Source organism: Pteropus alecto, unplaced genomic scaffold, assembly GCF_000325575.1.
Source record: "Pteropus alecto unplaced genomic scaffold, ASM32557v1 scaffold106, whole genome shotgun sequence".
In the NCBI taxonomy this organism is placed as follows: domain Eukaryota; kingdom Metazoa; phylum Chordata; class Mammalia; order Chiroptera; family Pteropodidae; genus Pteropus; species Pteropus alecto.
Window position 1 is genome coordinate 1,154,906 of NW_006442103.1, and position 11,775 is coordinate 1,166,680.

Genomic DNA, 11,775 nt, shown 5'->3' on the forward strand with positions numbered 1-11,775 from the left:
TCTCTTTCTTTCTGAGCTGCTTTGTCACCTTGGTTGTTCATGGTGCTTAATGGACCATTTCTCCACCTGGGCATTAATAGAAGTGTATTCTGCTTTTTTCCCCCCCGAGAAAGATTTATTATATAAAAATCTGTCTTTAGCTTGTTGCTAAGAAGGCATTTTTCTTTTAGTTTCCAGTAGGTGGCATTTAAGCCCCTTGGATCTCTGCTTTACATAATGTCTTAATAATGCCTTTTTTTTCCCTTATAAATATTCAATCCCACTCACTACCCTCAGTCTCAGTCCCTGTCAGTGTTAGCGACAGTTTTGGTAGCGTTTGCTGATTCCCCTAGGGCTCTGTGGTGTTTGGTCTTAGAGGATAAGGGGGCAGGATTCCTCTGGGTTGGAGGATGTGGGCTGTGGCTCAGGCTCGCATTTTGCAACTGGAGCTGGTAACAATCAACTGTTGCTTCTCTGCCATCCCCGCTTCACTGCCCTCTGCCCTGGTCTCTGCCCTGGTCTCTGCCCATTGCCGCTGAGTGAAGCTCACAGCACTCCCAGGCAGGGCTGTTCAGAGAAGTTGCCACACCTTCTCCCCTCCCCCAACTCCTGCAGGGAGCTCCAGCTGTGAGAGGCGGTTTCTTTGTTTCTTGCAGTCCACTGCCCAACACCCGGGGTTCTAACCTGTGGTAGCTCTTATGTGTAGATCCCACGCTCAGATATGCTGGTGTGCAGTTTGGGTGTTTTTTTGTTGAGTTTTAGATGTTCAGCTTATTGTTGTTTCAAGGGGAGAAATCTGGAGATATCTCTCACTCCACCATGTTTCTGACGTCACTCATCCCATGTTCCAGCAATTAAATAGTAGTAATGATATTCTCATTGAAATATTACTATTTGACAAAGCAGTGCAAGTTTTAAAATGAAACATATTTTTGTATTGGACTCAAGATTGCTATTTCTGTTTTGAAGTTTTAAGAAATGCTCTCTGCCAGGCCGCTGACCTTCCTGACTTTGCTTACTTTGGTCACTTGACTCTACCCAGTCATGGGCACAGGACCTGTCTTGAGGTGTCCTCCCTCTGCACACACTGGCTCTGTGTCCTCTGGCCACGTGTTCTGCCCTTCGGTCCTCAGGATGACAGACTAAACCTAGCTCTGGCTGCCATGACCCTGCAGTACTGCCTGCATTCCTGTCACTGTGTAAGGAACCCTTTCTACTCCGGTTCCCACTGCCAACCTTCTCAGGACCTCAGTTCCCAAAGTCCTAGAGATGGACTGTGACTGCCTGGCTCATTTCTCTATGCCAGGTCACTTGTCTTAGGTCGCTGGCCAATTTATGAGTCTGTTTTCCTTAGGTCAGATAGTCACTCGTGGCTCAGTTCTCTGTGTGGGAAGAGACGATGTGTTATGTGCTATAAACATGGTTGCTGTGCCCACAGGTGCCCCAGAGGGGTGGTCCTCCTGTAGGGGGGTGAGGGCAGGGTGGGCATCTCCAGAAAAGGCTCACTGTCTGTGGTTCAGTTAGAGGCAAGATTCTGTGTCTGAAGATTAGCTCAGCCACTGATTCTCCATAAATATTAGCTCAGAAGAGGCCCCTGGTATTCAGAGTAGTTATTCCTTCATTAGGATCCCTGTCACTCTCCTTGCAAGCCACTTGCAGTAAATCATTGTCTTGGATAAATAATTTAAAAGGCAAGTTGGACTTGGCAGGAACATGGTAGGCATTGTCTCGGGAGCTGTCAGATAGTGACAGTTCGCTAAGCACAGTGAGGAAAAGCAATGATTTGCTGGCCTTTGCCCAGCATCTTGGAAACTTTTCTAGCTTCAACAGCAAAGTTTTACAATGCTTTCTCCCAGGCCTCTCTTTTTTTCTGACTACTTCCTAGTAACGTTTAAAACCTCTGAGAGTAAATTCACACTGTAAGATCCACTGATCAAGGCTATTTATGGATCTAAAATTCCTGCTTCTAGTATAGATGAAAGGCAGGCTCCCAGAGTGCCACTCCCTGGGCACAGTTTTATGGCACAACAGTTTATGGATCTAAAATTCCTGCTTCTGGTATAGATGAAAGGCAGGCTCCCAGAGTGCCACTCCCTGGGCACAGTTTTATGGCACAACACACGATGAGTTATTAAATTGCTTTATTACTTCCTGCTTCTCATGGTATCTAGAAATGACCACAGTTTCCCAAGAACTTTCAGATTAGATTTATATTATTTTTATCTGATATGTGTTCATGTATGTGTCTAGTATGAGTATATATACATATACATATATATGTGTGTGTGTGTGTATTAGCAGAAAAAGGTATACTATCTGGAGAGAAATACCATAAATAAAAACTTTTGTTCTCTGCTCTTTTGCTCTTTTCAACATTTAAAAGGGTAAATAAAAATCTATTCACAGGAGCACACATGAAGTTTTGGGGTAAGAACTTTTCAGTTCTTTCAAACAAACAAAAAAAAATCCTTTCTGTTACTGTACTTTTATGCTAAATACAAGTTTTGTTAAATTTTAAGACATTCATTTCAACATTAATTGTATGAAAGAAACCTTCATTCTAGAACTGAGGAGATAGGATGGATAGCTCTCAGCTACTTCATGTAAAACAAATAAAGGGAACTTTCACTGCCCAACTGCTTTGATACTTTTTGTCAAATAGGAACCTATGTCATGTCACTGTGAGGTACTCCACTCAAAATATCTCCAGAGGATGATCAGATGTTACTGTATTTGACAGAGTTTTTAACACTCTGCTGGACATCTTCCTACAAATGGTAATCAAGATGAAATAGTATTTTTATACACTATAAAGAGGAAATATTAGAATGACATGTGTTTTCTTTGAGACTTGAGTCACATACCTTTCCAGTAGCTGTTGAGCCAGTGAAGGAAATTTTGGACACAAGAGGATGAGTGCAAAGTGCCTCCCCTACATCCTTGGCCTTTCTCTGGGAGCAGGGAATGACGTTGTACACCCCTGGAGGAATTCCAGCCTGGTTTGCGAGCTGTAGAGAGAAACAGCAAGCATGTGGCAGCAAATGAAAACACAGAAAAGAGAAATAAATAGATGTTTTAATCCAAAAAGTAATGGAAAAAAAAAACTAAGCTGGTTTTGGGGACAGAATAAGAATATATTCGGAACTTAAATGAGATTCTTATTAGTGGTAATGTGATATTAATGTGTTGTTACACATCATTAAAATAAAATTTCTTGGAGTATGAGTTTCAATGCCACCTTCTGTTAAAAAAAAAGAAAGAAGGAAAGGTCAACCTTGGATTTCTTTCCTAAGTAAATCAGAGGAGAATTTAAGAATAAAGTTATTTGGCTCACCCACAGAAGGAGAGAGTGGAGAGAGCATTTATGGAGCACCTACTACGTGCAGAGCGGTGCTGGCCTCTCCACAGGTGACTCCTGCACAGTGGTGAGGAAAGGTGGCCCAGTAAGAAAGAATCGTGCCACGGCCACACGCTCGGGAGTTAACAGAACCAGGCTAACCCACGGCTGCCTGGCCTGAAACCATGCTCTTTCCACGGTGATTCTCTTCAGGTAAGGTATATCCTGAATGATTTTAACTTCTGAACCCCACCGACGAGAAACGTATTGCACAAAGATGACTGGCAATTCTGGGAAGATGGTAGGAGCCGTAGAGTTTCTGAATTCCTCTAAAATCCCTCATAAAAACAGAGAGAGCAATAAGACAGTGAAACCAAAATATCAGAGACGGCATTTACAAGACTGGATGTTGTGTAAGCGCCTAACAGTTGTTTTTTTAACTGTAATGAACACACCTCACTTAGCCTTTGATTGCCCAGGCATCCACGTCAGATGGTGATCTCAAATAAACACATGCCAGCCATACAACTAGATAAAGGACCACCCTCCCCATAAAGTTTCCTTTTGTGTTAGAGAACTCTGGCTGACTTAGAAAACTGACCACTTATTTTTGGGCACTTATTTTTGCCTTCCTGTGCTTTAATTCTGCTCTATTTTAAATCCACCAGTAAAAACACAAATCTGCAAAACCTCACTGTGTGACCGTAGGCATGCCATGTATCCTCCACGATCTGTGAGTAATAAACCTTGCATTTCAAAGTTCCCTGTTGGTTATTGCTGAGGGTGTCTTGTGATCCTAATAACAACTACCAGGGCTGGTCCAGCCAAAACACTGGTTCTGAAAGAGATGTCTGTGGGAGCTCAGTGTGGGCCCAGGTAAGCACCCCTAGGCATTGCTACCTGATAGTGCTATTGATGGGCTGACAGGCACAAAACACTGGCTGACAAGGTATCTCCACAAACTGCAAATTATAAATGGGTGCGGACGTACCACTCACAGCTGGGGAGTATCATCACCTTCTTGAGAAGACAGCAGGCTGTCCCACAGACCTGACAACAGAGAACCGCAAATAGTCCACAGGTGTTCACGGAACACAGGGCAGGCGGACTTGGAACAGCGGCTGGAATTGCCCAATGCGATAAACAGTACATGAGTGCAAGGGACTCGCTGCACAATAAGCACCTGGGAACCACATGATGAGGGAGGAGGGAGCCCAGGGAATGATACCAGGGAATTTCACAGAGCAAGAAACAGAAAGGTTCTCTGTCAGGTAGAGAAGCGATCTCTAGCCAGGCCTCCCAGAAATTTAAGAAAACTAACTTCATATAAAAGTAAGCTAAATTCTCAGAAAAACACAAGTGAAATCTCATATAAGGTTATTGAAAGAAAAAAAAAAGAGAGAGAATAAAGAGCAGAAAAACATCCTCAGAGACAACAAAGCAGAAACCAGAAAGAAATGCCCACAAAACAGTCCAAAACTGCAATTTACTATGAGGTAAAAGATGGTAAGAAAATTGTACCAAGATCTAAAAGGACAACATGAATCAGAATTTTAAAATTTCAGGAATGAGGTGAGGGAACAAAGGAAAGAATTAGAAATAAGAAAAAAATCACTTCAGAAATGAAAAATAAACTAGAAGGAACACAAGAACGAATAAATATAAATAGTACTATAAGAAAAGTAGGTGAAAAAGATGATTTTAAAGATTAGAGAAGGATGAAAAGGACACAAGAGAAAGTGACAAAGATTCAACACACAAGGTCACAGGAGTTCCTGAATAAGGAAACCAAACCAAGCATAGAGACAAAACCTGAAAACTTTCCAGATTTTTTAAAAAAGATCTGAAACTACTTACACATTGAAAGAGCACACTCCAAACCTCGAGTATTGACCCAAAACAAGCATCACAAAGACATACTTTAGCGATATTATTGGTCTTTAAAATAAAGGAGAAAACCACTTTTGGGGATCTAGGCAGAAAGAACAAGCTGACTTATAAAGCCAAGAAACTTAGATTATCATCAGACTTTGCAAGAGCAATACCTTTTATCAGAAGAAAATGGAGAATACATTTAAAATAATCAAGTTAAAAAAATGTGAACCAAGGATTTTATATCCAGCAACGTAGATTTATAAGCACACTGGGCATAGCCTGATGTCAGCACCTCAGAACCGGGATATTGTTCTGTGAGCCCTTCCTGAGGAATCCCCAGAGTGACTGGGAGGCATGACACAGGCAGTGGTGGTAAGCAGGAAGTGTAGAGCTGCTTACTGAGCAAAGTCGAAGTGAGAAAGTATAGTATGTGATGGTTACAGCCCCAACATTGTACAGACAGACAGGGTCACTATTTTAAAATAGGCGGAAACTGTTCCAGCCAAGAGAAGCCTAAGGAGGCATGTGATATGGTGTCCTGGATGGGATCCTTGGACAGAAAAAGGACATTAAGTGAAAATGAAGGAAGTGTGAATAAGGTACAGACTTCGGTTCATAATGATGTATAAATATTGGTTCACTATTGGTACCGAATGCACCACACTAAAGCAAGATGCTAGTAATGGGGAACCGAGGACTTCACGACTGTCTTGAAGATGGAGACAAGGGCTGCCGACCTTGCCCAGGCTCCAGGGAAATCCTTGGAGTTTCTAGGCCTTCCCCAAAACCCATTATTTTCTGTAGGTCTAAGAAGCTGCATTTTTTTCTTCTAAATAATCTCTCAGTTTACACAGATTTTTAAAAATGTGGTCCTTAATCTTTCCAATCAATATAGAAGTGTGCTTTCAAATAAATTTCATAAGCAAGTAGGGTCAGTGCTGGCCCTAAACATTATAATTTGTAGGAAGCACTGTTAACTCTACCTTAAGAGTCTAAGAAGGGTAATGTACACATATCTCAAGGATTTAAGAATTAGTAAAAGGAAAACTAACAGCCCATCTAAAAAAATGCCTTCCTCTCTCCCCTCCCTTGTCTGTCCTCCCTCCCTCCTTCCTTCCCTCCCTCACACAAACATTCCCTGAGCACCTCCTATGTCCAGCACAGGGCTGGGCTCTGCAAACATCAGCGAACACAACAGACCAAGTCCCTGTCTCCATACATTTTATACTCTTGTGGGGGCAGATGGTTATCAAAACCGCGTGAGATATCTGGAAGTTTAGCTGGTGTTAAGTGCTCTGAGAAGAAAAACAAAGCAGAGAAAGGGGGTCAGAAGCACTAGAGCCTTTCAAATAGGGTGGCCAGGGGAGGCCTCGCTGAGAAGGTAGCATCTGAGTAAGGCCATGAAGAAGTGAGTCATGGGCATGCATATCCGGGGGAGAACCTTCAAGAACAGGGAAAAGCAAGTATTAAGCTGAGTTACGGGTGAGCCTGGCAGGGGCCAGACCAGGCAGAGCAGATTGGTAAAGAGTTCTAGAGTGACAGGAAAGGTCAGAGAGGGACAGGGGTTGGGTAGGTGGCATCTTACAGGGCCTTGAAGGCCACTGTAGGAAGTTTAGATTTTACTCTGAGTGCTATGGGAAGCCATTAGAGGCTTTAAACAGAGGAATGACAAGATCTGGCTAAATGTGGATTGAACTGGAGAAGGGAGAGGTAAATGAGAGTTTCCCTAAATGTGAGAAATGCCTACATTTTAGTCATATTACTAAAACTGCCTACTTAATAAAAATGATGGATGGATATCAGTTTTGGGGTAGCCTAAAACATATAGTGCCTACAGCCGTCAGAAAATCCTTTGTCAGTTGTTTTGTCTAAAAAGAGCATCATCCAACTTAAAATAATTGCTGGTAAGTTAAAACACTACCATCTAGCATGAGATGCAGGCAAAGAGGGAGACTGAAACTGTTTCTTTCTTCCCTCAGTCAATACCCTTGTTTGGACTTTGAGGCTCACCTCGGCCAGGGCCAGGGCTGAGAAGGGTGTGTCTTCAGCAGGTTTCACCACAACGGTGCAGCCAGCAGCCAAGGCAGCTCCGACCTTGCGGGTGATCATGGCGCTGGGGAAATTCCACTGGAGGCAGAAGGACAGAGGAGGCTGTGAGAGGAAGCATCACCCCAAAGTCCACAGGCAGCAAGCCGTCAGCAAATCTCACTGCACGACTGACAGGCAAAGCAGTTCACAAGCTGCTACACAGGTGAGCCCCCAGAGCACCACTGTCAACTTGAGGGACTCCAGGACAAAGGCTCAAAAAGACAGTGAACATTTTCAGAATTTAAGACAGTACAAATCTATCTACACCAAGGGTCAGGAAACTCATTCTGCAAAGGGCCAGACAATAAATATTTTAGGCTTTGTGGGATGTACAGTTCCATGGCTGTAATGTGGATGTAACCATAGATAATATGTACATGAATACAGGTGTTTGTGTCTCAATAAAACTTTATTTACAAACACAGGCATCAGGCTGGATGTGGCCTAAAGGCTGTAGTTTACTGACCCATGGGGAGAAAATATTAGCAAAGGTGATTTTGAAAATGGCAGGTGATTTATTATTTCCTTCTTTATATTTATAGACAGATGTCAGTAGACAACTACATATCTATATTACTAGTGTTTTATTGTGACAAATACTTGTATAATGCTTATTCTGTGCCAGACACTGTTCTAAGCACTTTTAAATTATAATTAATTAAATTTCATCACAACCCAATGATGTTAGTATTATTATCCTCACTTGCACTTTGGGGAAACTGAGACAGAGCAGTTAAGTAACTTGCCCAAGGTCACGCAGCTAGTAAACAGTGAACTTTGAATTAAACCTCGTCAGTCTAGGCAGCAAGGGTGATATCTGTAACTGTGCTGAGCAGGCAAAGAATGGCGGTCTGGAGACCAGCTGGCAGACACTGCAGAGAAGCTAATATGAGATCTCAGAGAGCCTGGTACAAGAAAGGCTGGCCACTGAGAGAACACTGGGCCTCCGCACATATACTGCAGCCCCACCCAGGCAGACACAATATCTTATTTTTTTGCCTTTTTGCCTCCAAAACCTGGCTCAGTGCCTGCCATAGATACTTTGCTGTTGATGATAACCATAAATTAAGCATAAAATGTTCTCAAAACTAAGACACATTAAAAATGCGTAGTATCTGAAGACTTACAAAATAAATAAATAAATACTAGAGGATCTTTTCAAACATTCTAGTCAATGCCAAGAAGAAGCCTTTATGCCAAGTCAGAAAAGCCCTGGGTCCTCCTGTGGGTTCTCTCAGTCTGCAGGCATTAGAAACATGTGTCCCCACTCGCCACCCCCACATCTCTCATTATCCAGAGGACCAGGAAACACCTCCACATCCCGCAAAGGAATCATGAAACTGAGAACAGGTGGCAGATCTTCCTGAGTCTCTGTTCAGTCTCCTGCCCCAGGACCTGGCAGATCTTGCCACATACCGGGGTGATGACAGCGGCCACACCAACAGGCTGCTTGAGGACCAGGGCCCGCTTTTCCTTTGTGGGGGTACAGATAACGTCTCCATAAACGCGGCGGGCTTCCTCTGAAAACCACTCCAGGAAAAAGGCGGAATACAGAATTTCTCCCTGTGCTTCCTTCAGCGGCTTTCCCTAAATTCAATCAGAAAAGGACACAGTCATTACCTTCCAATAACAAAAGCATGGCTCTGTTTCGAAATTCTTTGAAGCTGTGAGCAGAGTAGAAACAACTCCTTATAAAACCCACGGGTTGTTGAGAAATTTCTAACCTCAGTGAGTCTTAGAAAGCGGAATCACAAATGGTGATGGAAATAAGTGTGTCAGATGTACCGCCCTGGACCACAATAATTATTTGAATTTTCAGTCATTTTAGAGGAGACAGAACTGCATCTGCTATTTTTTTCTCCTAATATCTTCAATGTTGTGACCATGGTGTAAAGTAATTTATCATAGCTACAGATAAATTACTGGTACATTTTAAAATGTATAAAAACAAAACAAAAAACCCATGAAAAATCAACCAAAACAGTCACATAGAACAAAACTGGAATGATGAAAAACAGTATTCAATTCACACAGTTCCACTCATACCTATTCCTGCATATTATTAAAGAGTAAATTAGAACATATAAATTTTGTTTTAGCAAATATGAGTGCCTAGCTTAACTAGAAAAACTTTGTGCCTAGCAATAATAATTAGTTGATATTTGACCATTAGGCAAGAAATTCCTTTTTTTTTTATCTACAGAGCAGCACTGGAGTTAGTGGCTTCCCCAAGCTTTAGTCTGAGAATTCCTGGACAGTTTCTCAGGGGAGCGAATTAGGACCCCGAACTTACACTTTCAGCTGTAATTATCTTGGCAAGGTCATCCTTATTTTGAATCATTAGATCATACCATTTCCGAAGTAATGAACTCCTTTCCTGAAAAAAAGAAAAAGGTAGAGAACTAGTGAAATTCCATGTGTAAGAGAGACTATTAAATAATCTCCAACTTCCTAAAGGATTAGCCATGTGGTCTCATTCCTGGGGAGACAAACACTGACCTTTCTTTGATGATAACAAAAATCCAATTTCAAGTTGCATCTATAGGGGTAACAAATTGTAAAAGAGAAAGTTTTGTGGAAACAGCTCTTATTTTCATGGTGAATATGAATAACTAATTTTTTATTGTTATGTTTCATTGTGGTAAAATACACAGAAAATTTACCGTCTTAACCATTTTAAATGTGCAGTTTAGTGGCATTAGTTATGGTCACATTGTTGTGCAACCATCGTCACCATCCTTCTCCAGAACTCTTTTCATCTTGCAGAACTGAAAACTCTGTACCTGCTAAACACTAACTTGCCACCCCAGGCTCTGACGACCACCACTTACCTTCTGTCGCTGAGTAGAATTATACAGCATTTGTGCTTTTGTGACTGACTTACTTCACTCAGCATGATGTCCTCAAGTATAGTTCCTTATTTTAACCACTCACTGGCAGGTTGAATTTGTCCCTGACTTAGCGTGTGAGAGGCATAAGGAAGGGTTTTACACACTTAAGAAAGTCTGGGCACAACACTGTACGTAATGCCACTGAACTGTACACTTACAAATGGCTAAAATGGTAAATTTTATGTTACGTATAGTTTAACACAATAAAAAAATATTTCCAAAAAGTGAAAATCAAATAAAAAGATAGATTGGATAATTAAAAATATTATGGAACAAATGGTTCCTTAAAAAATAAAAAAAAATTTTTTAAGGAATTCATTTATACAAAACTATTTTTTAAAAATATCGGGCCCAGAGAGTCCAGGTCACCCAGGCCACACAGAGAGGTCCTCTGAAGAAAGGTGTGCCCCAGAGCTCCAGCCTCCTGCACCTGAACAGGTTGTATCTGGAGCTAAGAAGAATCTTTGGTTTGCTCTTAGCTGCCTGCTGGGCTGCTGACGGCAGTGAGCAAACCTGCCATGTCATTCTGACATTTTCATCCATTTAGCAGGTGTAAGATTTTAATCATTTTCTCATTCCACTGATGAGCAGAGAGCCTGAGCCTATGCAGACACCACTCACGTCTTTCTCTGGGTTCTTTCCCTTCCCTGTTTTAGATAACCAGCTGTGTGACCTCAGCTCTCAAGAGCGTTGTTGAGATGAAGGCTTCTAAATCTCCACCCTCCAGAGAAGAATGACATCTCTTAAAACAATATCACACTGTTTACCTTCCTTCTGCACCAGGTAGGTGTCTGATGACCACAGCCCAGGGTGCTGTGGCTTATTCGGGGTGACAAAAGAAAGGCTTAAATTTCATGAGGCCTGGCTCAGAGAATTAAATGGCCTGCTAAGAATAAAGCCCCATACTTAGTCTGAAAGAAAGAAAGTGAACCAGCTTGAGAACTACAAGAAAAGTAGATTCTGCGGGAAACACAATGTCCAGGCTGAACACAGAAATCAGCAGAGACAAGTCATGCTCAGTATGCAAAGCCCGTGGTACAGCTTTTTTAGGGCCCGTGTGCCCCTAAAAAAGATATGCTGGGGTCCTAATCCCCAGTACCTCAGACTGTGACCTTATTTAGAAATAGGGTCTTTACAGAGGTCATCGAATTAAAGTGAGGTCATTAGGACACCAATGACTGGTGTCCTTATAGAGGGAAATTTGGATACAGAAACAAGATAGGCATAGAGGGAAGGTGATATGGGAACAGGGAGATGACTGTCTACAAGCTAAGGAGAGAGGTCTGGGGCAGATCCTTCCCTCACAGCCTCAGAAGGAGCCAACTCTGCTAGACTACTAGCTTCCAGAACTAAGACAATAAATTTCTGTTGTTTAAACCAGCGGTCCCCAACCTTTTTGGCACCAGAGACTGATGCTCTGAGAGTCTAATGCCTGATGATCTGAGGTGGAGCTGAGGCAGTGATGTGAGCGCTGGGGAGCAGCTGCAAGAATAGATGAAGCTTCACTCGCTGGCCTGCAGCTGGGGGTTGCGGAGCCCTGCAAAACCACCAAGCTTGTGCTTCTTTGTTATGCAGTCCCAGGAAACGACTACTACTACGGCCTTT

At 42.3% G+C, this 11,775-nt stretch overlaps 1 protein-coding gene across 1 annotated transcript in view; it reads right to left on the reverse strand.

Annotated features, from left to right (window-relative positions):
• ALDH5A1 (aldehyde dehydrogenase 5 family member A1) overlaps nucleotides 1-11,775 on the reverse strand; it is a 35,305-nt gene that overhangs the window by 19,844 nt on the left and 3,686 nt on the right. Inside the window, exons 2-5 of the mRNA XM_006919534.3 lie at nucleotides 9,573-9,656; nucleotides 8,696-8,866; nucleotides 7,202-7,318; nucleotides 2,844-2,987 (exon numbers count right to left, since the gene is read on the reverse strand). Of these exons, the coding sequence (XP_006919596.1) occupies nucleotides 2,844-2,987; nucleotides 7,202-7,318; nucleotides 8,696-8,866; nucleotides 9,573-9,656 (516 nt within the window). The remainder of the gene's footprint in view (nucleotides 1-2,843; nucleotides 2,988-7,201; nucleotides 7,319-8,695; nucleotides 8,867-9,572; nucleotides 9,657-11,775) is intronic.